This window comes from Quercus robur, chromosome 11 (assembly GCF_932294415.1).
Source record: "Quercus robur chromosome 11, dhQueRobu3.1, whole genome shotgun sequence".
In the NCBI taxonomy this organism is placed as follows: domain Eukaryota; kingdom Viridiplantae; phylum Streptophyta; class Magnoliopsida; order Fagales; family Fagaceae; genus Quercus; species Quercus robur.
In genome coordinates, this window is record NC_065544.1 from 10014669 (window position 1) to 10040939 (window position 26271).

Sequence of the window (26271 nt, forward strand, 5' to 3'; positions counted from 1 at the left end):
AAAGGTTTCAGTTTTTTTTTTTGGTTTGTCTGTAATTTTCCCTTGGACTGCTCTTTCTCAAAACTTTTAAATCTTGTGGGTAATATTTCCAAAATTTCTTAGAACTCCGGCCACGTAACAGAGAAATGTATTCCTTTGGACTCTGCTCAAAGAGAAACACTAGTGCCTGCAGGAGTTCAATGGGGGTCACATTGATAGATTATTTGTTTTTCAAAATTTGCTTTACTAAGAACGGATACGAGTCATATGACAAATCTTGAATTTTGTGTGGCATTAAGAAACAAAATTGGCATTGGACTAATATAATGTTGTAGAGTTCTCAGTCTCTTAAAGGGTGGAGATTTAGCGCTTCCATATGCAAAATAGCTTGAGCAGCCACAATGTATCATTTATGATTGCAAAAAAATGCTGGTATTTATATTGGTTAATTCAGAACAGGGAGGGTGGCTTCTTCAAATCATCAGATATCTTAGAGCCAGGGCTAGGTTTTGTAACCAGATTAGAAATTCCATCTATAAGTGAGTTCTATAAGTAAATGAGGGATACCTTTTTCAAGCTTTAAAAGCAATTGTTTAGGATAGAGTTGTATCATATGGTTCGAAATTTGCTTAATGTTTGATTTGTAGGATTAGGTAACATGAGTTTGTAGCAGATTGCTGCTTGTATATGTGTTTTTGACAAATTGCATCTGTTGTGTCGCTTTTGTAATGAAATTTATTCCATCATCTGAAAAAAAAAAAAAAAAAAAAAAAAGGAAATTGGAAACATGGGTACCGTTTGGTATGGGTGTTTCAGAACTGTCATTTGTTGTTTAAATACCCAAACACGTGGGCCCCATACTAAGTTTTGTGTTTGTTAAAGTGTGTTGTTGAAGTAGTGTTTGAGTTATGTTGTCCCAAATATGTTACCGTTTGGTTGAAATACATTAGGCCCACCTGAAGTGACTACACCTCAACATCTCTTTCTCCCCCACACCATCTGTCCTTTCTGAGTCTCTACCCTCTCCATCCTTCACGAAGCTCTCTTCTCCTCTCCCTCTTGCACAACGGCTGTCCCATAACCATAGAGTAGCTAACTCTTCATTAATCACACCTACCCACCTGAATCCCTCATTACTCATCCCTAATGGCCACCTAAAAGCTATCATAAATCCGAAATCAAAGTTATCAAACCCTAAATTCACCCAATTCATCCCAAATCCGTACGGCCTGATTCATCTCCTCAACCACCGTATTTACTCAGCTAGTTCAGCCACACCTTAATCACTGTTTTGGGCAAGATTTTTTCAAACAAGTATCAAACTTTATCTCAAATCAAATTAAGTTCCCTTGCATAGCTCATCTACCATTACCATGGTATATTATGGAGTACGTAAACACGTCTTCCTCCTTAGCCTTTCCGCCCTATTCATTTCTCCTCCAATGCAATTCCTTTACCTACAGTAAGTGTTTAATTTTGTTGTTCAATTAAATGTTGAATTTTGTCGTTGCATTTGTTCTTAGTTGTTGTTGAACAATCTTTCACCCACGGTGTTCATATTTGTTCAAAATTGCTGTTGATTTTTGCATACAATTTTCCTCCATGCCCATCTAACTAAAGCTAAGTATCGTTTGAAAAATGGGCTTTTTGAAACACAATAGGGTTTAGGAAAATGGGCTTTTAGGAAATCATTTATGAAGGCCTAAAGTGTATATTTGATTTCATATAAATCATTTGATCTCACTGAAATAGTATTTGCCAAATATCACTGAATTCATTCCCTGTTTCATCTGGACAAGTGATTTCATTGAATCGTGTCACCTTTGCTTCACTGCCTAGGAAAAGTAATGACCTGACAATGATATGACCAAAACTAAAACGGTAGCATAAATAAGTTCAAAAGTACACTTCGGAAATTATTATCAAAGTGAAATATTCTAGTCACAATCCCAGAAAACATGTAACATGGGACTGGTGTGCTGGTCTGATCTTTGGCTTCTTTTTTTGAAACACTGAATGCAGCTTTAAAAAAAAATGATTCATATCTATGTGAAGTTTGAAATAGGATGATACATGACATGACAAGACTAAAACGATTTGCAACAATAAAATTGAACAAAATAAAAATAAAGGATAGATAACACGTGAGAGAGTTAGTACCAAACCATTGGGGGGAAATTTCTAAAAGAAATTTTATTATTCAATTAAAACTATAAACAAAACTGAATCCTAGGTTCTTTAGAGTTCCAAACTTAATAGGAATAACAAAAAATATTTAAAATTGTCTTGCAAGAAAATAAATTAGACTCCTACACCAAATAGGAAAAGAAAAAAACAAATTAAATGATTGGGCTTATATTTTTAGGCCCAAATATTCGTATGTTGGGCCATCTTCTTTTTACGTCTATGCTCAGAGATCTGTGTGATTGAAGGCCCTGCAGAGCACCATAGGAATTTTATACAGCAAGTCTATACGTTTCATATTCATCAGCAGTCATACTTTCTCGGATGATCTTCACAACTTGCCCACGTCTAAGCCCATAATACTTAGCAACTGGATCACGTACCAATATCTGTGGTAGCTGGTTTTGATAGAAAAACAAATACAAGAAAATGTTAGAACTTGGAAGTATTGTCTTAGATTAGCCAGCCAATGTACGTATCATAAATGAAGTAGACATCACAATTGATTAGGAATTTTGAGGTTCAGGCATTTGCAGAGAAGATGGACAAACATGATTTTGAATTGGTATGCAATCCAAGGTAAACATGATCCTTGGTTCTTTTCCAATATCTGAGGAAGCCAAAATCCAATCCAATGTCAAACATGAAATATTATAAACTAGAGGATTTTCATTAGAAAAGCAAGCCACGGCATATATCTTATTCTTATGTGAAGTAGACATCAGATTTGAGTATGAGTTTTGTAGTTATAAACATTTGAAGAGAACATGGGCATACAACAATGGGGTAAAGAACAATGGGCATACACAGATTAAGAATTTCACATGTAATTCGAACTTTTAGCAGTTGAACTAGACAATGTACGGACGAACAAAAGTTCCCTCTTTTCAAGGCCAAAGCTAGCAGAGCTGGGAGTTGTTTTTGATTAGTCGGGATAGAGATGCTTCCGTAGCTGACTTAGTGCAAGGCAACAATGGGATGATGCATTGGGACCTTCAGTTTTCAAGATTGGGAGCTGGAAGCTACGGATAGGTTTATGGATTTAATCTGTTTAATGTCGGCGAAAAGAAGGGGAGATGACAAGATGTGCTAGAGGCCCTCAAAGAGCGGAGGCTTTGAGGTAGGAGGCTATTACTGGTTGTTATGTAGGCCTACCTCAATCTCATTTCCATGGAAAATTATTTGGATATGAAAGATCCCTCCTAGAGTTGCCTTCTTCTCTTGGTCTTGGACTGCTGAGCTGGGGAAGATTTTGTCTATAGATAAATTACGGAAGAGAAGTATAATTGTTTATCGATTGGTGTGTTATGTGCAAACAAAATGGGGAAAACATGGGCCATCTGCTTCTACATTGTCCTATAGCTTCCAAGTTGTGGTCTCTGGTTTTTTTGTGTGTTTGGTTTACATTGGGTTATGCCACAGCGAGTAAAGGATCTGTTAGCGTCTTGGCAGGGCAGTTTTGGCCTGCATCGTAATGTCGTAATCTGGAAGATGGTGCCACACTGTGTGATGTGGTGTATTTGGAGGGAGAGGAATGCTAGAAGTTTTGATGGATGTGAATAGTCTAGCATCAAGCTTAAATCCTTTTTCTTCGCTCCTTGATGGATTGGACTAGAGCTTTACAATTTATTCTTGTTTTTCATTGTCAGACTTGCTTGAGCTTTTGTAATTTGAGAGGCCAGTGATTTTTGTGCTGCCAATTGAGATTGTTTATAGAAGGATTTTTTATTTTATTTTATATTTTTAGCTTTAATTTTTCAAAAGAAAACCCCTATTGAAAGTAACTTTAATGTTAAGCATGGGAAGCGGGAAGCTTACCAGTAGCTAAAATATATTATTTCATGTGGAGTATTTTAAGTGGCAGAACCTGCTGTGTAGAGAAACAGTTTTGCTGTTCACTTGTGAGTAATTCCTCAGGCAGCAGCATCTATTGTCTTTCTTTATAGCTGAAACTCTCTCTTTCCTTACTGAAGTCTCAGCAAATATATCCTATCATCTCTCTTTCTTATTTTTGTTTTACCATATTCATTGCATGACAGGCCTTAAGAGTCAAATAAGGCTGTACTGCATGATCAACCAGTGTTTGACCTGTCCGTCTATGGGATAAATAGATATTAGAACAATATTGGTAGAATTTGGTTACAATTTAATATTATTTTACAAAAATTTGGGTAAGTAAATATTATTGTTGCTAAAAAATTATGATGAGCCTTTTACAAGATGTCTTCCGTGTGTCGTTGTTGTAGCTTGTAACATTTCATTAACATTACACCATTTAATAATTTTGCATTAGATCAGAAATTTAACCAAACCCACCATTAGATTATGACAGTGGGACGAATTTGGTAACCAGCTTACAATTGATTATGTGGTGGGTAAGGGTATGGAAAATTAGTGGTTTATAGCTTGGAAAAAATAGGAACTAAGAGGGAGAGAGGGGCTGACACAAGGGTCATGTTGAAGGAATTATGGCACAGCAGGACACTAAAGTCTTTCTAAGGTTGCTTTGTGGCTAAAGCTGTGGAAAAAAGGTTTATAGTTGAGGTTTCAAAAGATCAAAGGAAATCTCCCTTTCCCCAACTATCGAAAAAAAGAAGAAGGGGGAAAATCATTAAGATCAAAGGATAGCAAGAAATAAGACTCAGGGAAAGAGGAAGATTTCTTGGAAAGAGGGAGATTCCCTAGAGGGCACCCATGCCTTTCATAAGCCAAAACCCAATTTCTCATTAATCACACACACACAACCAACTTGTAATTGGACTAGCCCAAAAATTTCTTATAAATGCCTATTAACATAAGTAGACACATGACATCTACTAATAGAATAAATCCTGTGGGCCTGCATCTAATCCATGGTCTTTGTCCAACAATCACAGAAATTGCAAAAAAATATCATCAGTTTCAAACATGTACAGAAGTAGAAATTAGAGTGAATAAGATCACACAGGATAAGCCAAACAAAACGTTATTAAAGCTCTTGAAGAGCCAAGAGAAATGAAAATGGAAGCTATGGTTCCTTGTACTCTTTTCAAAAATCAATGACAAATGCAAGTTTGTAAAGATGACTCTTCATCAGAAAGCAATATTTAGCTGAGCATGAACATTAGAGCTTATGTGAATGGAATTCAATTACTTTTCCTTTTCAGGGGTGGGGGAACTATGTGGCATTTGGTGCTTGCAAAAGCAGTAGTACAAATAAATCAACATGCCCTGGAATGTAAGAAGTGCAAATTTGAAGTTATTCAAGACTGACCTGTAAATCCTTTAATCCATACTTCTTCAGCATCTCCTTCTTTTCATCGTTGGATAGTACTACATGTTTAGGAACTAAAACATGTTCTGTTATATTGACCACTAATTCTTTTTCCTGCATAAAGAGTTGACAAAAGCATTAGATCACCATCATTCAGCTCCTAAAGCAGCAGTTGCTCATACTACCAAAACATCCCATGGCAATATTAGGAAAAGGAAAAGAAAGTTTTACAGCTACATGTAGAGATGTATCTGATTTACATCACCCACCACGAAAGCCAAATGTTGAGAAAAACTCTCCCACCATTCACTTATACTTCGCCATAATCCACACCCATGGGCTCTCCTACAAACCTTAGTACTCCACCCCCCCTTGCCCTCTCCATATTTAGCGGCAATAACTGCCAAGGATGAGAAACTTCATGCCCAAACCTCCATAACAATTTCCCTAGTAAAACTTGATTAAAGAACACAATCTTCCTGATCCCCAACCCGCCCATCTCAAAAGCTGAGCAAACCTTATCCCATGCCACCAAAGGGTATTTGAAACACTACTCTGAAGCCCCCCCAAAGTTTCTCTGAATTCTTTCCAATCTATTAGCCACAGATTTAGGAATGGTAAATGACAATAGATAGTATGTTGGAAGGCTAGAAAGAGTACTCTTCAACAAAGTGAGTCTACCACCCTTTGATAAATAATTAAAAATAGAAAAAGAAAAAATAGATGCACAATAATGGGTATCTTTCAAAAACATAAACATTGGCTGTTGAATATCAGTAGAGAATTAGTGTTCACCTCAAAGACCTCCATGCGGATAAGTTTATTGACTTCTTCAACACCGTGTTTGGCTTGTGCCGTCAAACGGTTTTGAGCAACCACAATTGCACTGAAAATATTATCAGCTTTCAGACGCTGGGCCAAATTCTTTACTACTCCAGCACCAACTTGTCCCTCAGGAAAGAAGACATAAATCTGGAACAAGGACAAGAGCAAAATAAGAAGCAAGCACACAAAAAACTGCAGACTTAAACTAACTATGCAAAATGTGGCACAAACAAGCGGTCCTTAATTGACAGATCAAAAAGAGACCACCATAACAAAGAACAGAAAGAAACATGTAAAAAAAAAATTGCAAGTAAAACAAAGTGTGAATGAGCACTCATTTAATTTGAGGTTAATAAAATGATAGAAGTCTGACATCCTATGACTTTGGTTAGACTAATGCCAAACTAGAATGAGAACTAAAAACAAGGTGGAAAGTGATCTTACCATCAAACAAATTCTCAAGTTACTGCCAAAAACATGATACTAATTCTTCACACAGATTCAGGAATCAGGGTACCCCCATTTTTGTAATAAATGGCCAAAAATGTAGAAGTAGGAAGTAAAAGATAAAACTGTAATTTTGTTACTATAAGAAAAAATATTTATTTATACTATACACTTCATAGAAGACAAACTAAGAAATATCTTCTCAACTTTTTGTACTATTATTTCTAGGTCAGATGGTTTAGACAAGCTCCTTTGGCTCTCATCTTTGAAGGGGTTGTATGAAGTTAGTAAGGGTTACCATTGCCTTAGTAACACTAATGTCTCCAGTAACTGATTCATGAAAGAGTGCGCAATATCAATAGGAAAAATCTTTGTTCTCCTTAGCTTCCTTTTAAACTGGTGGTTTTCTTGTGGCAACTTCTTCATAAAGCTTTGCCTCTCAGAACTGTTCTAGCTAGCATAAGTATAACCACTGCTTTTTTGTGCCCCATTCTGTCAGGAGGAATCTTTTATCGTTCGTTACTTGCACTGTTGCTAGAGTCATTTTGCTTGGTTGTAATTTGACTCTTTGAGCTGATTTTCTTAATCCTTGCAATTTGTTTACATGGTTATCTACCAGGTTGGATAACACTCAATTTAAGAATGAACACAATCTATGGTTTTCCATTGTTCTGGTGACCACCTTATGGACGGTGGAGCAGAAGCAAAATTCTTTTTTGAAGATAATTAAGGGGATACTATGGCTACTTTAATATTTAGTAATTGTCTTATTTGCAGGTACATTGCAGGTTTTAAGAAGAAGGAAAATCACCAAACCAGCAGACCTATCTATCTCAGTCTACGTTTGGTGGTGCTGTGTTAGATTGTCAAATCCTACAGCTAGTGGAGGAGGCAAGGAACAAGCACAACAACTGTGGAGGTGTAGCTTTTGTTGCAAAGAAGGAAGAGAAAAGAGTTTTGCCATGATGCTCCAGGAAAGCTGTTGTGAGCATGACACAAGCAGAGCTTTTAGCTATGAGAAAAGCAATGATTAAGGCTGCAGAATTGGGTTTTTGTTGTGTGGTGGTACTTCTGCAGAGCAAAGAAATTCATGAGCATCTCTCTTATTGTACAATTTTGGTGGAGGATATAAGACATTGCCAACAGACAGTGATCAGGCTTAGCATACATACCATTCGCCTTAAAATTTTTTGTAGTTGTTGCAAATTAGCTGATATGGCAACAAAATCTTATATGAATGTAGCCTGGGTGTCAAACTTCTTTTCAACTCTTTTCTTCTGTGGTATATATAAGAAGAGGAAAGAATTGAAATTTTATTATAAGGAGAAACTTATCTTTTTTTATTTTGCAAGGTATATGGGGGGAGGGGGGCTGGTGGGATTCAAACCCCAGTGCCCAGGCACCACAAGAGGTGCTGGAACCACTGGGGTATCCCTCAAACCCCAAGGAGAAACTGATCTTGACCACACACAATTATGAAGCTAACTACTACTTTTTTAGGGAAATCAACAATTTGGGGATGCAACTATGACATAACCAATCAGAAGAGAAGGTATAAGATAGATGCCTGGAATAATTATTGCATTTAGAAACAACATGATCATAACAAAAATTTATCTAAAATAAGAACAGGCAGGTATATGTGGGAATTCCAGGAAAAAGAGGGTGAAAAAATGATCCATAGAGCCAATACCAAAGTTGGGATTAAAGCTGAACTAAGTTGGGAAATCAATAAGAATGTTCACTTTGTCTTTCCACTCCTTTTACTTGAAGAAAAAGAGAGAGGAGGAGGGGGGCTAAAAATTTAAAAGTTGAGCATGTTGAGCATAATACAATATAGAACACTAGATTTCCTTGTATAAAATCTTTTTCTCAAAGATTTACCCCTTGATAAGTATTCAACATTAACGAAGCTTTTGAGCGGGAGGAAAAACATTTTCTTTTTTCTTTTTGCATAAGTTTTTCATCCATGAGTAAGAGAAGGTGATCTATGCTTGATAACGAGGATATATATATATATATATATATATGAGACTGTAAACCAACAGCATCCATTAATTTGATGCATTGAACAGTGAGACATAATAAATTTAAACCCAAGCAATGACAGAAGAACAAAAATAAATCAGTGAAAGTTAAATGTAAGTTCAAAGATAATTAATCAAAGATAGCCAATATCACACCTGATCGGAGGAATCTTGTTCCTTGCTTTTATGGATAAAAAGCTCATCCCTTTTAATTCTTTCACCAAAATGCTGAGTAAACTGCTGTCTTGTCATGTTGATCTCAGAATCATCAACACTATAACCACGATCCCTCAGCATTTGAAACACTGTTTTTCGGACTTTATATATCCTTGAAACTTGTTCTGGTGTTGACATCTTTTAACTGGAAAGATTCAAAAGAGAGCTTGTCTGTTAGGTAGTGCAATGAAAAATCTCTCAAGATTCTATTTTAAATTGGGAGAAGATATTGCAATTCTACTTCTTAGTCAAAAGTCAAAATTTCAATAAATTAACTAATAAAAGTTAAATGGATCATGATTAAAGATGCTTTATCTAATTGAACAATGGGCTAATATCCAAAAAGTGTTGGCAAGACAACAACAAGAGCAATAAAGAAAAACAACGATAATATAAGCAGAAGGGAATTCCTGGTAACTAAATCTGTAACTCCAATTCCAGCAAAGATTGTTCAATGTCTTCAACTACACAAAGCTATATATATCTGTTGGATTACCAGCTAAAACATTACAAGAAGTATATTCAGATTAACTGTATAATTTGAAAAGGCTAAATATATGGATTCAGAAATATGTAAGGCTGAATGTATTATTTTCATTGAGCAGACCATCCGAAACCTTTAACAAGAGGAATCAGTCCGTGTGTATCACTTCTAGTCCTAAAAATTCTATGTCACCTTTAGGAACGATAATTAGGGAAATAGTTTAAACCACTAGTATATAAAATATTTATGCAAACGGAGAATGCACCAATTTTCATTAGACCAGATTAGCATCTCCTGCCTAACAAATAAGGGTCGGAGGGTGATGCCACGGGTTCAATCCCAAATTTGGTGTTTGAGTAAATTTGACCATCAGTTCATCACACACAAACACAATCCTCAAAAGAACATTCTCATTAATCAAGCCTAATTCTGTCCAGAATTGAGCTTGTTGAATACATAATGACCACAACCAAAGGGTACAATATATCTTAAACTTAAAATGCAATAAAAAAAAAAACTATACTATCATATATATATATATATATATATGAGCAATTATTTTTTTTAAGCACAATCTAGAGAAAGAACAAAAGGGTTTCTTGGTCATGAAAAAGATAATATGAATGGAGAAGTTATCTCATCAGACAGCCACAAGTGGGACCCACATATGAAACAGACCAAAAAATGTATACACATTCATACATACATTGATATATATATATATATATATATATATATAATCCATGTATTGAACTTCAAATACTAGAATAAAATTGAAAGTATATGAAAATATAAAATTACCCAGATGGAATATTAAACATGAATTTCGAGCTTAACTGTGAATGTGGCATCAAAACACACACAGCATAACTACATAAGTGAATCAAAAAAATATAAAAGCATGGGATTAAGGGTACCAGAACTTTGAGTTTGCGTTTATAGTACCTGGGTTTTTTTGCATAGACCTTGACGACCTCAAAATCTTGTCAGTGAACTGGGATTCTTAATCTTTGCAAAGCTAGAGAGAGAGAGAGAGAGAGAGAGAGTATCTATGTTTATCAGTTAGCTTAGTCATGCAAAGGGAGCCTAATTGGGGTTTAGGGTTTTTCATCCCTTGTTGGGCCGTTAGGCCCAGCCCATCGTATCCCAATGCCAACAGTAACTTTTTATGTGTAACGGGCTCTAGCCTCTAGTCTGGATAGATAAACAAGCCCAAAGGATAAAAGTAAATATTAGAAGAAAAAAAAATTTAGATGTTAATTAGCTCAACGGATAAAATCTTTTTATCTCTTGCATAAGAAATATAGAGTTTAAACTTGCCTACATAAAAAATCATCAAATTCTATTTCTAATATTGTCTGTAGCAAAAACCAATTGATAATTTGATATGAAAAAAAATGATTAACTTGTAAAAGAAGTTAGTATAGGTTTGATTTCTATGGTATCTATTAAAAAAATATTAAAATAAAGGAAAATAAGCAATGTCTAGCACATTTAAGACCCTTAAGCTTAGCTATATGGGCAGGTTACAATTCATAAAGGGCACTTTTTTTTTTTTTTATTTATTTATTTTTTTTTATAATTATCATCCAATTCAAATTGAAAGGGTCGGACATACTCATCAAAATAAAATAAGACATTCTTCTACTAATAATTCAAGTTAAAAAAAAAAAAAAAAAGACTTCTCAGTCCACTTTATATATTTCCTTCAAGACCACATTCCAACTTTTATATATATATATATATATATGTAACTTTATAATAACCGTGTAAATATACATTGTTACTGTAACTTTATATTTTATTTTTATTCTCTCTCAACTCATAATTGTTACTTGTTGAAATCAACTATTAACAAAACTCTTAGTATTAGCAGCCACTTGCCAATTATTAAACCTTTATATGAGCGAACCAATAGGCCATGGCTGTCTTTTTGAAACCAGTAAACCTGTTAAGTATCCTTGTTTGGTTTATAAAAAGCTTTTCAAAATAAGGGTTTTCTTAAAATTCAAAGGATTGGACCAATTTTAGTCGTGACTTTCGGCCTTTCACGGGGAAGTGGATGATGGTAAGTCAAATCTTGCCCATCAAAAAGACTGAAAATTATATTAATCCTTGAAGTCCATCAAGGCATCAATAGGCCATAAGCCTTTGGGCTTGCTCAACAGACCATATCTTTTTGTGACCTTTCAGCCGTAGGATAAGTCAAACAAATCTTACAAATTGAAATAATGAAAAAACAAATATATGCAATGCATGAGGAAATAGTGAAATACATCTTTTATCTCTCTCTCTCTCTCTCTCTCTCTCTCTCTCTCTCTCTCTCTCTCTCTCTCTCTCTCTCTCTCTCTCTATATATATATATATATATATGGTGCCGATTAAAAAATTGCTTCATGTCAATTTTTTTTTTTGCTTTATATTATATTTTTTACTGGTTTTATAGGATGTAGAGCCAATAGAGCTAATTTTTTGAATTCTACTTATTACTTTAGTCGTATTTTCAGCTTCTTTCATCAATTCATGCCAATATTTTATTAACTAGACCCCACAATAACTCATCTTTAATGGGGCACCATACGGTGCCCATTAACATTTCCCAATATATTTTAAAGGATAAAGCTTATGTACACATTAGGTTCATTGATTAAATTCAACCACGTAATTGTGTTAATTAATCAACCATATTGTTGAATTTAATTATCTTTGAATAAGATAATACTATATTTTTTTATCCTAATCAATTTAACCATACAATTAAATTTCATTAATAAATTCATAATAAAGCATCTAAATAATTGTACTTAAATTTTAACCCATCAATCAAATTCTTACAAGTAGATTGCTTTTATTTGTGACCTTTCCAAGGGGTTGGATACATCATTGGTATCTTGTCCTATCATACCTATTTACTTGTTCAATGTTAATTAATAGAGAATTGCCAAATTCATATACAAGTTGTATCCCAAATGATATTCACTAATAGCCACTTAATTAAACATACATCACGACTGAAGCCAATGGATACAAAATTTAGGGCATGTTTGATATGTTGAATATTGTAATGAAATAGTAATTCATGAGAAATAATTATTCGTTTATTTGGTTGCATATTTGTCATAGGGAATAGTTATTTTTTAGTAATATATATTCTTAATGAATAAATGATAATAGTTATTATATTATAACATATTTTAATATCATTCCTATCATAATCTTCATTTAATGTACCAAACTTACTATAATTCGATTAGTCAAAAGTCATAATTCTCAAAACATCTCTTTGTTAAAAAAGAAATTGTAAGGTTGAATTTAATCAACCATCTTGTTGACTATATTTCATGCCAAATTTGCTTGTAATTTAGCAATTAGTAACTCTGTATTTATGTGAGAATCATGTAAGGGTAGTGTGTGAGAAAGTGTGAAGAAATGCTCAAGACTATGCAATGAAGCAGAGACTTGTGGCAGGATCTCGCGGGTGGCTTGTAACTTGCAAGCCGCTAAAAGATGCACACGAGTGAAGCATGCAGAGAAGCTGAACCGTCATGCCAGCTGTAGCACTACAAGACAAAAAGTCCAGACTGACCATTCAGTTAGCTCGCGACTTGGACTTGCGACTCAATTAAGTCACGAGGCCAAGTCGCCAGTCCACTATGTTATGGAAAAACTGACTCTTCGCATTCCTTTCTCACTCTAGTATAAATACCCCTTATACCCACGAAATATAGAGAGTTTCCAGAGAGAATTTTGAGAGAGAAACCCTAGAGAAAAACAAAATTGACTCATCCACAATCTTTACATAGTGACTCTTCAAATTCCTCAACTCCCACCCTCTCCATTGTTATATCCTTGAGAGGTACACTAGCCAAAACCTTTTCTCACCATACCCATATTTGTGAAAAGGTTATTTGGTGCCTAGGAAGCAGTTAGGAAGGGACCAATAGATATTGGTTAATACTATGGGTTATGGTGGAATCCGGTAAGCTAAAGAAGACAAATGTTCGGCATAACCTCGTTGGAGCAAGAAGCTTGGAGAGCTTAGGTACACTGGATAGATTAGGCTTGAAGGGTCTTCTGCTGTTCATGTATCCCAACTTCATTCTTTAGTGGATTATTTATTGCTTGGAGGGCGGCGGAGAGGTTTTACGTCGAGGGCTTCGATTTTCTCTTCGATAACACATTGTTGTGTTGTCCTTGTATTTGCATCTATCTTCCCTTAATCTTTGCCATTTAATTTCTGCTGTGGATGTGATTTTATTTGGTTTAGATTGTTTATCAATTCTGTTATAAGCTTATGTTCATTTTCTGCACATATATTGTTTGATAATAAGCTTGAATTGGTAATTTGTAAATTGGGAGTCTAAACGTTCATAGTATTTTATACACTATTTGAACTTTCAGAAATCATAACAATAAAAATACTTGTTTGTATGTGTGTGTATATATATATAAATTTAAAAAAAAAAAAAAATTCCAACTAGAATAATCTGTTATGGCATTACAGATTGGATTACGTCGACCTAGTAAAGTTAAGTAAGACAAACTTGGTGGTGGGCTGCTCCTATTGGGATGTACTATTAAACCTGAATTGAGATTATCCGCTAACTGTTACGAATAGTACTCATTTGTCATATTATCTAACGCACTGGTATATAAAATGTTGCAGTACTTGATACCTCAAAATAGCACCCTCACATTCAACAATGTCTTTCTCAAAATTAGCCTCCTCTCTTGCTCTACTAACCATTGTTCTTCTTTTCAAACCTACTTTTGGTGTCCACCCTCTCTTTCACATTTGTTCATCAAATCATCAGAATTTTACCACCAATGACCCTTATGAAACAAATCTAAAAGAGCTCACACTTTATCTTTCACATGAAACAGCAACAAAGGGTTTCAGTGTTGGTTCCAAGGGTCATAGCCAACACCAAGTATATGGAATTGCTCTTTGTCGAGGTGATGTCTTAGATATAGAATGCTCTACATCTGTTGTTACTGCAAGCAAAGAAATTCGAAATCTTTGCCCATATAAGAGCATCCACAGCAATGGTGCTAAATAGCTATATTGCTATTTTTAGTACCACCAAACACCAAAATATGCCCTACAATAGTGGAGCCAAATCTATATTTTTTTTGGCTCCACAGCTACAGTGCATAGCTATTTTTGGCTGTGCATTGTAACTGAAAGGTAAAAAAAAATTGACGATAAGTACCAAAAGTGACCATTGCCTATATAAGTACCAAAAGTGACGATATATATGGCCAAATTGACTATGAAAACATGGTGTTGACGTACATCAATCAAAATGTAACTCAGACTTCACCATTCAGACAAGGGATATCAAATTTGTTGACCCAAGTAGCTAACAATTCTGTGATGACGAAAAGTATGTATGCAATTGGAAGATTAGAGCTTGATGGGTCAAACAAACTCTATGGATTGACTCAAGTGTACGAGGGACATTTCTAGCTCTTATTGCGAGTTTTGTCTTGAATCGCAATCACAAAACTTTCCCGTGATTGTGATGGGAAACATGGAGGAAGATTTTTAGGTGGGAGTTGCAATGGGAAATATGAACTATACAATTTTTTCAATACTTAAATGTTTAGATGATCAAGAGAAGAATAAAAGTTCTACTTGTTATCACTCCCAAGGGAAAGGATTATTATTTATTTTTCATTAACAACATATGTAGTACAAATATCATTTAGTTATTTGATTATGTTATTAATATTATTATGAAGTCTTATAATAGTCATTTCTTAACTCACATATGTATGCATTTGGATTAGTTTTTTTGCTGAAAGTATAGTGATAATAAGAAAAGTGAGGTTTTAAAAAATTGTTCACAAACAAATTAGCTAAAAAGCTAAACCAGTAACCACAACCATATTTCCTTCTTTGCCAATGGCCTTATTGATGTCGGTAATCACAAGGGACAGAATCAAAAGAGCAAGGCTGATGAGCTCATCAAGATTTGTATTAATGGTTATTGAGAGGAAAATGGATTAGCTTCGGATTTTGGTTTGTGCGGTGCTCTGGGTTTTTTGATTTTGGTTAATGGGCTACATTTTGTTGTAATTATGTGAAAAATTCAAAATTTGTTATTTTTGTTCTTGTTTTTTATGTTAATTTATTCATTGAATTTCGTTTAACCCAAGACTCGACCGAGATTCAACTACTCACTCAAAAGAGAGATTTGGATAGAGATTCACCCGATCATGCAATCAGTTGCAGGTTCTATCAATATGCACTTGATATGATCATGTCTAGGATAGATTATCCCTCAATGGATCTATGACCACGGACCACCCCTAACCACAATATATATATATATATATATATATTTTTTTTGGATAGGAAAAGTGCAGTCCCTAACCACAATATTATTTACTAATAATAATCATATTATTTTTAGATATAAATTGTTGAAAAAAAAAAAAAAAACCTATAAGACAAGAGGGTAAACACTCTTTTCAAATTTCTCTATTATAAGAGAGTTAGATTTTCTTTTCTTTTACTAGTGTGGAAGATCGATGTGGTTCTCCTTGTAATAGCTGATTTACCAGCTGACAAAACATGCTGATCTTTTCCTCTTAAATCAACAAAGTAAAATAATCATATAAAGCAAGAGGTAAAGTAATGTATTCTTTTTCTTATATTTTGATATATAGTACTGCATATGAGGAAAAAATAACTTTTCAATTATTAATAAAAGTATTGAATTAATTATCAATCATATAACAGATATTTGACATATTTGAATGGTCTGAATAATTATTATTAAAAAAAAAAAAAAAACTCCAAATTTACAATTGACTATTGAATGGAATACTCCCATTTCTTATGATGGGAGTTGCCGGTGTATTGGTTGTCACTGTTCTATGCACTACTCATGGTGCAACTGTAGAGAATACTTTAGTTGAAGATGATGATAATGCAAATACATTTAGGGTCTGTTTGAATATCGCTTATTGCTGAAAACTGAAAATATTGTAGTAAAATAATTTTTAAATGCGTGAATAGTACCGTATGACCTAGTTTTAAAGTAGTTTTTCTGAAATGAAAAAAAAAAAAAAAAAAGAGAGTATTTGCAGGTCTTGTGAATAGTGCACGAGACCTACAAAAACGCTGGACGTGGCCACTATCCAAACATACACTTAGTGCTCTATTTCATTATATTCCATCCATGTCCCAATTACATTCATTTCCTATATATATATATATATATATATATATAGAAAGTTTAAAAATCAGCAGCACTGCCTCTACGAAGTTAGAATTGAATCTTTCTGTAGGCTTTCCGAAAAATTCATTCATGAATAAGATGTTCCATCAACGAGCTGGCTAGCGAGTAGAGATGCTTCTATGCAATCCTACCTCTCAATCCCGCAGTGTTAGGACAGGCTAAACCCCACATAAATTTCAATCATTTATCAAACTTGTAGGCCTACGGAAAATGCCTAATAATATATACTTTTTTTTGTTTGTCCAATGTTTAAGTGTGCTAGCACTTATACCAAACAACATGATTTCAAAATTCTGTCGGCTTCCAGTCTAATTGGAAAAAAGGGAAGATAGGAGAGGGAGATAAGATACATAATAGCAAATACAAGGTAGTAAAACCAACTTTCAATTCCACATAAAATAACAAAATAAAAATACTATGTTTTTTCTCATACATGATACTGTCAATTACAGGCGAATTGGAGAGAAAATGCCAGTTACCATTAGGACAAGGAGAAAAGGGAAAAAAATTGAAGCAGATTCTAGTTGTTCCAATATATTCATCTAACACCAAATCAAAGAAATCTAAACTTCAACAAAAAAAGAAAAAGAAAAAAAGCAACTAAAGACTTCATACATATTTCTCACATAATCAAAACCCATAGAATTCTACACATTAATATATATATACTTCTCCAACAGAATGGTTACAGAGAATCAGGGTACAAACCCAATATCTTTGAAGTATTCATGCTCAAGAGCACTCCTGGCTGTAATTCTTCTGCTGGGATCGAAGCAGAGCATTTTCTGGAACATGATACATAAATGCTTAATCAGTAGGAAAACATAGTTGATGTAATGTATAACAGTGTATCCATTTGTGTATCATCCATAATTACATGGTTGAGCCCATGGGAAGCTCCTAGATGTCGGAAGCAGATAAAGCAAGAAAAAGTGTCCTCAAGCAGATGGGGCTTTGTTCATCTGATGAAACCATGAACTAGGAACTTGTTTCCAGATGAACATAGTAGAGCTACTAATTCTTTTTTTTTTTTTTTTGGGCATTACGCCCTTAACCCCCCCCCCCCCCCCCCCACCCCACTTTTTTTTACCTAACTCATAAATGCTTGAGTAAAATAATAAACTTAAGTGACCAAGAAGCCATCATTGAATCAAAAGATTTATCATCTTGTCCCTGACAAGTATACAACCATGATAGATGTGATATCAAATGCAAACTTACAGAAAGAAGATCAACTCCAGCTGAATCAAGACTTGGAACCACAGTAGCCAGATCCTGCATGGCAAGGATGCATCTTTTAAAATTTTAACAAGATATATCATTAGGAATTGATAGTTTTCTTTAATGGTCCTGGTAATGGAAATTTATGGACCACAGTATCACATATGCTTAGTTACCTTGGAGGGCCATTTGGGAAAGGTAGATTTGTAATCAGGCAAAGATGTCACACCAGGCCATGTATTGTCATTTGGAGTACCTAAGACTCTTCATATATAAAAAAGGAAAAAATGAAAATATAATAATATACACGCACATCTGGAAGAAACATTATGTTCTAACTTCTTTCATGATTGTTTTCATTTATTTAACTATTTCACAAGAACTTCCACCCTCATTTTCTTACAACTGTTCTAAATGAATGAATCCCACCAATGTGAACATACTTCTATCATCATTTTCATTGGCCATAATGTATATATATGAGGCATAAAAATGACCACAGCACCAGAGCAACCATACAAGCCAACTACTTTTTCTTTTCAAATCAGTTTTCTTCAGATTTTTGGTGAATTTGTGTGTCTCTGTGTGTATTCTGTTTTCGCAAGAAGGGGGGAGGGTTTGATGGAATTGCCATAAGGCAAAATAGAGCAACAACCAGTTCCCAGTAATATGCACTTTAAAATCAAAAGAGTGACTTTTCAGGAAAAATATGAACTATTTAAGGTTTTCACCACAAACTTATGAGCAGCAGCCACCACTTCAGTTCACATATGATATACCTATACATGACTTACAAAGTGTAAGTTTATGGGAGAGCAGCAACTCTGAGAGAGAGAGAGAGAGAGAGCTTATATTCAATGGGTCAAACTTTACATGTGCACATCCAATAATTGTGAACCACACGATTTCATTTTTTTCACCAATTGTTCAAGGTCTGGTCATCTAATTATATATTCATTGTGCATCTAGAATGCAACCCATCACATGTTTGGTTTGATTTTTCATCAAAACCACATACAGAGCATATACTCAAAATTTTGGGCAATTAATATTTCTAACATATTTAGCATCCCAAAATTGTTGACTGTTGAGATGTTACTTGAACCAAAATTTAGCAGAATGCCACAATATTTACAACCATTATCCATTCCAGAATAAAAAAAGGGGGAAAAAGCATGTAATATATGTATAACAAATATGTCAAATTACACTAGCTTAAAGCAAAACAAAAAAGTAGACAATCTGGTCTTCTTACTCGCACATATTTCATAAAAATCCGGGGCCACTTTATCCAGCCACATTGATCTATTTTGGGAAATGGATAATCTATTAACATGCATAATATGATATTTATTCATAGCACATGCAGTCATCCTTCCATACATATGGCTGCAACTAAATTCTCAATGAAAATTGATGATGAAAAATGTTGATGGGAAGCTGTTCACCTGAAAATCTTAAATAGCTCATCAATCTCAGAGTCCCCAGGAAATAATGCTCGTTGGTTAACCATCTCAGCAAATATACATCCAACTGACCACACATCAACAGGGGTAGAGTAGTGGCGGGATCCAAGCAATATTTCTGGAGCTCTGTACCACAGGGTCACCACCTAAAAAAAGTTAAGAGAATCATCAATCAGGAACAAAAATAAGTGATGGATTGAAATTGTTATTCATTACTCAAATTTCTTATTAAGTGATAGTAGAAGTATTAGAAACATAAGATACAACAAAATTTTGATTTTTTTAAAATATATTTTTGAGTTTTAACCCTATAGATTTGTCAAAAATTCTGCTGTCCATCAAGGGATGCATTATGGGCTATTTAACAATTCAAGAACAAAATTTTACATTGATTCAGTCCAAGAAATGCCTTGGGTAATTCTACTAGAATTAGCCATGAACAACCAAGTCCAAAAACTTGTTGGTAGAAAATCCACTGCCATATCATGCATTTTAAGCTTTTTATAGGGATTGAGAAAAAAAAAAAAAAAATCAGTTCTGCTAGAGTACAAGAGCCACGTGGCCCACATCACTAATTCACTACTGGTAAGAACCTACACATCTTTTCTTTGCTTTTTGTATATTCCATTTTTTAGAGAAAGAAAACATACACAACTCACAGGCTCGTACAAGATTGAACCTATATGATGCAGCTCAACCCCTTTTAATTGGGGAGGAGGTGCCACACAATCCAAAGACCATAAGTTTTACTTTTCCATTGTTACTTAGAGGTGGAAGTAAAATCATCATAGTGTTCAAATTTTGGCAATGAACAGCAAAAGCCTAGAGCAATTGCAACAACTAAAAAAAATAATACCCTATTACTGGAGAAACACAAATAAGAACATTAGGAAAATTGAGCCCAATGCATATTTATACCTCATGTGTAAATGTTCTGACTGGAATACCAAATGCTCGGGCCAGTCCAAAGTCGGCAAGCTTTAGCGCGTTCGTACGGCGATCTATTAGCAAATTTTGGGGTTTCAAATCTCGGTGAAGAACTCTATGAGAATGACAATAAGCAATGCCACGGAGAATTTGATAAAGGAACATCTGCAGAAATGAAAGATATCCCCAATTGAATATTTTTGCAAGTAGTCCTGTTGCACCATTATTGCCATATTTAAAACCAGACTCAAGATGAACCAGAGAAAAGGTTCAGGAAGAATATATTTAAACCTAGAAAAATTAACCAAAAACAAATATTATAGTAAAAACACGGTCATCATATTAGATTGCGTTAACAAGTACTTTAAATATGCTCAACAGGTAAAAGAGATGGGCTAAAAACATAATAAATGACACATATTGGGCTGGCAAATTCATGGTTGGCGCCTGACAGGAATTGACAAAAGTGAAAATTATTTCACCAAATATCCAAAAAAAAAAAAAAAAAAAAAGAAGAAGAAGAGAAAGAGAAAGAAAAAAGAACAATCAGAAGCACCATTTCTCTAACTTCATCATAGAAGTTGTAAGGCACCACAACCAAGATATGGCGTGCACCTGATGTGAAAATACTTTTATTTGCCAATTAGATAACTGCTAAATGACTATAATTCTTTCCCTCAAAAGATCACACAATTTTAAAAATTAAAATTAAAAAAAAGAAAAAGAAAAAAAGAAAAATAGTCTTATCGCACGGATATACAAACCTCCAATGGCAGAAAGCAGCCCACTTACTTTTATTTGACGTAGATCCTTTGCAAATTCTGGAGATGAATCCATGTACTTCTTAAGATCCAAGTCAAGGTACTCAAAAACCAGATATAAGCGCTTCTCACTGTGCACAACATCCTGTAACCTGTCAAACACAAATTCATCAGCAATTACAGGCAACCCCCTAGAGACAAAATAACCATCATAAAGTAACTAGATTTGAAGGACAAAAATTGATGCCAGAGAGTTCACATCTGAGGATTTCCATAGGTTAAAAATTTATGTCGCATGTAGATTCTTCTAACATTCTTTGTAGCTGACACATCAGCATGCATATGTATTAGACATTTAGACACCTGTAAGAGCACTACTCATTTTGTTTTGAAGTGGCCATGCTAAACAATCATACACCACATAGAGACTAAAACTAATGCCATTCTTTTAGTTAAGGCTACTCTTATGAGAACTAACATGCTCAGAGTAGAATGTTAATTGTCTAGCACTTATCTAGAAAAAAAACAAAAGCATATCTATCCATAAGTGATAAGCCATTTAACCCCAAGAATTGCCATTGTGCTGAAGTGTCACCTGTGAATGATTGAGGTTGAATTTGAAAGGGAATGGGGTTTTTGATGTTCATTCATTCTATGATGCCTTAAGGGGCACCTCTCAAACGACTTTTTCTTAGAAGAGTATTTGGTCTGTCAAGGCCCCTAGGAGGATTTCTTTCTTTGTATGGACAGTAGCATGGGGAAGATCCTCACTTGTGATAATCTTATTAAGAGAGGATACACTCTAGTAGGGTGGCGTTGTGTAAGTTACACGTGCACATTGTGGGTCTTGAATCCACAAGCTTACCCACATCTCATTAAGGAAGGAGAAAGTGTCATTTGAGCTACAGTTCACTGGTGATCTTATTTAGATTGTTTTGATCACTATTTTTTCTTATCTTTCCATTTCAATCAAAGCTGAATTATATCAATGATAAGAAATTAGATGATGCTGAAAGAAAACCAGAGGTCAAAAACAGTTCCTGAACCATGACTTTAAAGTTTAAAATACTACTTCAAAGTGAAAGGAACAGGGGAATAATGATGAAGGTAGCCCAATACATGAGCTAGAAGGCTAAATGAAAATATCAGGAGAAGAGCTTGCCTTGATATTACAGTCCTAAATGCACATACTACTTTCCATCCCTTCAAATGCAGATATTTTTATCTTTGTCATTAGTTCCATGATTGGGCAAGAGAAATTATATATGTAGCGGACAACATGGCACAAGTAGAATTTTTGTTCCTGACACACTCATCCTTATTTATATGCATACTCCTGCTTTAATGAGATCAGAGAACCCCATAAATCTAATGAATACCTGACAATGTTCCCATGCTGCATTTCCTTCAAGAGGGAGATTTCCCGTATTGCCGTGCTTGGTACTCCCTCATCTTCCTGCTCCAAGCGAATCTTCTTTAAAGCTATAGTCTCATTAGTCGTACGGTCACGAGCCTTATAAACCACACCATAGGTTCCTTCCCCAATCTTCTCAACTTTCTCATACTGTAGTATTCACAAACATCATAATATCATAAGAATCGCTAATTTAATTATTCACAAACTAACAAAGTAAAAACTGAAATATCTTTCACTTACCTGCTCCATCCAGTCCAGGTAAAAAAAATCCTCTTTGCTCAAGTTGAAGTTACAATGCCAAAGGAGACTGGTGCAGCCATTGCATGGTTAAAGAAAAAATATCCTTTGAAACCCTAAGATTAAGGTAAAGCCCAAGGATAAGTCTCCCCAATAGCTGATTAGGTCATTATTATTTTGTGTCATGTTTTGTTGGTTTGTTTTAGGATCAAGGGTATTTTGTAATTCAGTGTTTGTTGGTTATGGATTAGGTAACTATTATTTAGTTTATGGGAAGTGCATGTGTGTTTTGGCCCAATTTAATCAGTGCTTAATTTACTATTCAAAGTAGGACTTCTAGTTTTATTAGGAAAAATTAAGAGATGGAATCTATATAAAAGTATCATTGTACCCAAATAAGAAGAGAGTTTTTGTGATAAAAAGCAATAGAGTTTTATACTAAAATCAACCAATTAAACAATGGGTCTAACATAAGGATCAAGGAAAGAGAGACTAACAGTATAAATCTTATCTTCTTCCCTTCCCATGTTAGCAAGTACATTAGCAGCTTTGTTCATCACAGATTTAACACAATGGAATGAAATTCCACTAAAATTAGCTAAGAGAGTGGATATCATCTACTAAAAGACCTAACTGTGATAGATTAGGAGCCTTGTTGGATATATCCTGCAACAGGGACTGGTTGTCACTCTAAATAGTAACACAACACCAATTCTGTTAAAAAAATTAGGTGTTTTGAGTACTAAGGTACATTAATTATTTTCTCCCTTTCCCTTATCTTTGTCACTTTGATATTCACATTACTATTCATGTGCAAATTCAATTTTATTTTCTTCTCGCCTCTTTGCAACCTTAAATCAAATATTTTCCCTTCCCTACCAAAACCAAAAGCCTAAACATATAATTTCTCCTCAGCCTAAGCCTACCATGAGAATATGTTGACAGATTTTCCAATATGTCCTAAGACAGATAAAATAAAGTTTTCAAACCAGTAAAGTTATATTATAAAAGAGTTTCTATGGATTAACAAGACAAGCATATATACATAGCACTAAACAGCAAAGGCCAGAGACTAAGAGCACTCAATTTTTTCCCACCAATTGTCAGTCAAGATGAAGCAATGACACCCAATTCCTTCAACCTTTCTACATGCTCTTTCAAGAACTTCCATAATATAATAGGGAATTCAAATTATCAAGCAGCTTGGTCCATCATTACATGTCTTTTTCTGAGTTTGGCTGGCATTCTATCACACATGAAAAATTCTCATTTTTTTGTTTTCCTTTTTTTCTGGTTTTTCCTAAGAGCACAAAGCATAATAGAATACATCTAAAGGATCTAATGTTCTCCATATCAACTCCACAAAAGATGATCGTATTGAATGCAAATGGCAGGTGTGAGATAGTCATATCCTCCCCATTTCTCCCCTCCATCTTAAACCCCTTCATCCTCCCTCCCACAACTACCCTTCCAATCATTTTATTGAGCACTTGCATAATTAAAAGAAACAAAAGAAGTAAAAATGAGTCTTCTCTCAAACACCCAGAGCCCAAATAAAAGCCTAGCAAGTTACTATTAACAAGCATAGAAAACCTGACGGAAGATATACAAGTCCTAATTCTAGGTCCTCCATCTCTCCCCAAACCTATATCTCTTTAGCATGTAGAGATGGCCATCCCAATTCACATGATTATAACCCTTATCTATGTCAAATTTAAAAATTAATCAGGACATCTTACTCCAAACTCTACTATCCATTGATTCATTCACTATCTATACATAATCTAAAATCCTTGTGTCCCCTACAAAATTCACTTGCAAATCAAATACCAACTAGCCTACTACCCTCCTCAATCTATTTGCCAACACATTCACTTGTATCTTGTAAAAACTTCCCACCAAACTAATTGGTCGAAAATATTTAAATATTCAATGCACCTAGAAACATCTTTGGTAAAAAGGCTATTATAGTGTATAGTATTAGCGAATAGCCGACGTTTCAACTATCATCACCACTAAACAATACTAAGAAACAGATAACAGCATATATAAACTGCTTCATTGCTAACAATCATAATCTATGCATTCAAATGTGCTAATAGTAACAGTATAATTAAGCATAAGGCAATTCCAAAATATGATTTATGAACAGAACAAGTTCAATTCTATGCATTAAAATGTGCTACAGAGTTCACATACATGATCAAATTTCCACAATGTGTCAATCCTAAGCAACATACAATAATTATTAACTCATGGAAACATTAATATCACAGAAATAACAAAACCCAAATTGGGAATTTCAGAAATCAAACACAATTATAGTTTCAAATGAAGCAGAACTCAGAGCAAGATCGGGCTTGGTAAGGCATGAAATCCAAACAAAACGTAAAACCCACAAACAATAACCATTTTTGAAGGGAGATCTAAACCCAAAATGGTGATCAGAGATCACCTTTGAAGCCCAGTAATGTGGCTGACGGCTCTCTCTCTCTCTCTCTCTCTCTCTCTCTCTTGCTTTCTCTCTCTAAAGGGTGAAGTCAATTCAGCACAAGAGTGAGAAAATGGAGTGGAATTTTGATATATATAAAGGGTCAATGGTTGGCGGGTTTTGTAACGGATATGGGTCACTCACACTTTTTTCTGACTCACTATTGGGCTGTACACCATGGTTTATATGTCTGCCTACCAATATGGGCTGTACTAATACTGGTGTCAGTTTATATTCTACTGAGTGATTGGAGTAAATCTAGGAGCATACACTTTTCCATAACTATTTTACGTATTATGTTTTGCTATTCTTAGTTTTATAGTATCTCCCGTTTACCAAAAAAATAAAAAGATTGTGTTTCTCTTTATCTGTCATTTTTGTATAGATTTATTACTTTTTTTTTTTTTTTCCACCACTCACAAAGTCTATCATATTAGATTTGTGGTAAAATTGTGGTGCAAAAGTTTGTGGTCCTAAATTTTGTGTTGACATTGTAGAATTTCAATGCATATTCATCATGTACTTCACACACTTTTTTTTGGGGCTAAATTACAAATTACATTCTCAAACTTTGTCCAAAATTCAATTCAATCATATAATTTCATTTTCGTTCAATTCAACCCTCGAACTTTTAACTTTGTACCATTCAACCATCCCATCCTGTCTACTTCCATTAAAAAATTACCATTAAGTGTCCTAAAATGAGACCAAAAAACAATGTCGTTTTAGGGGTTACTAACAATGCAATTCTAATGAAAATTAATGGAATGACTAAATTAAATAATTGAAATTTAGAGGACTAGACTAAATGAAAGTGAAATTACATGTTTGAATTGAATTTTAGGCAAAGCTAACATTGGAGACTGAAGAAGAGGGAAATAAGAGTTACAAGAACAAAACAGAAACAAGAAACCCATCAAATCGGCTGCTATGGTGACTAGCGGTGAAGATCTCTTAGTATTGCATATGAGGTGATCATCCGAGGATGGGTAACCCAAAGTGAACTATCTAAAAGGGTCACTGAGTACTAGGGTGCTTTGCCACATTCCTGACAACATTCATAGCCTTAACCTTTTTTGGCATCTA

At 34.5% G+C, this 26271-nt stretch overlaps 2 protein-coding genes across 4 annotated transcripts; both read right to left on the bottom strand.

Annotated features, from left to right (window-relative positions):
• Window positions 1-2146: 2146 nt before the first annotated feature.
• LOC126706356 (DNA-directed RNA polymerases II and IV subunit 5A-like) lies at window positions 2147-10478 on the bottom strand. Of its 2 annotated transcripts, XR_007648563.1 has the most exons (6): window positions 10361-10478; window positions 8872-9076; window positions 6212-6388; window positions 5417-5530; window positions 3982-4259; window positions 2413-2561 (listed from the first exon to the last, which is right to left on the bottom strand). XR_007648563.1 is itself a non-coding variant. In XM_050405775.1 (5 exons), the coding sequence occupies exons 2-5, from the start codon at window positions 9067-9069 to the stop codon at window positions 2436-2438; spliced, it is 615 nt and encodes a 204-aa protein (XP_050261732.1). In that variant the 5' UTR covers window positions 9070-9076; window positions 10361-10478; the 3' UTR covers window positions 2147-2435. The 2 variants fall into 2 exon arrangements, 1 of the variants encoding a protein (XP_050261732.1); XM_050405775.1 differs by lacking the exon at window positions 3982-4259 and having other exon boundaries at window positions 2147-2561.
• Window positions 10479-17068: 6590 nt separating this feature from the next.
• LOC126705467 (cell division control protein 2 homolog A-like) lies at window positions 17069-25344 on the bottom strand. 2 transcript variants are annotated; one of them, XM_050404494.1, is made up of 9 exons: window positions 25150-25344; window positions 22698-22810; window positions 22420-22604; window positions 21044-21192; window positions 20271-20491; window positions 19335-19498; window positions 18063-18150; window positions 17887-17940; window positions 17069-17450 (listed from the first exon to the last, which is right to left on the bottom strand). In XM_050404494.1, exons 2-9 carry the CDS (start codon window positions 22704-22706, stop codon window positions 17361-17363), a joined length of 960 nt encoding a protein of 319 aa, XP_050260451.1. In that variant the 5' UTR covers window positions 22707-22810; window positions 25150-25344; the 3' UTR covers window positions 17069-17360. The 2 variants fall into 2 exon arrangements, with proteins under 2 accessions (XP_050260451.1, XP_050260452.1); XM_050404495.1 differs by having other exon boundaries at window positions 20271-20444; window positions 21072-21192; window positions 25150-25300.
• Between the last annotated feature and the right edge of the window lie 927 nt (window positions 25345-26271).

Coding starts and splice junctions, on each gene's coding strand:
- LOC126706356 (XM_050405775.1), bottom strand. CDS start 9,069: ATGTCAACACCAGAACAAGTTTCAAGGATATATAAAGTCCGAAAAACA. Junction 5,531..6,211: donor TCCGCATGGAGGTCTTTGAG/GTGAACACTAAT, acceptor CTCTTTATGCAG/GAAAAAGAATTAGTGGTCAA. Junction 2,562..5,416: donor ATGGATTAAAGGATTTACAG/GTCAGTCTTGAA, acceptor TATCAAAACCAG/CTACCACAGATATTGGTACG.
- LOC126705467 (XM_050404494.1), bottom strand. Junction 17,941..18,062: donor TTCCCAAATGGCCCTCCAAG/GTAACTAAGCAT, acceptor CTTGCCATGCAG/GATCTGGCTACTGTGGTTCC. Junction 17,451..17,886: donor CTGGAGTTGATCTTCTTTCT/GTAAGTTTGCAT, acceptor ATCATGTTCCAG/AAAATGCTCTGCTTCGATCC.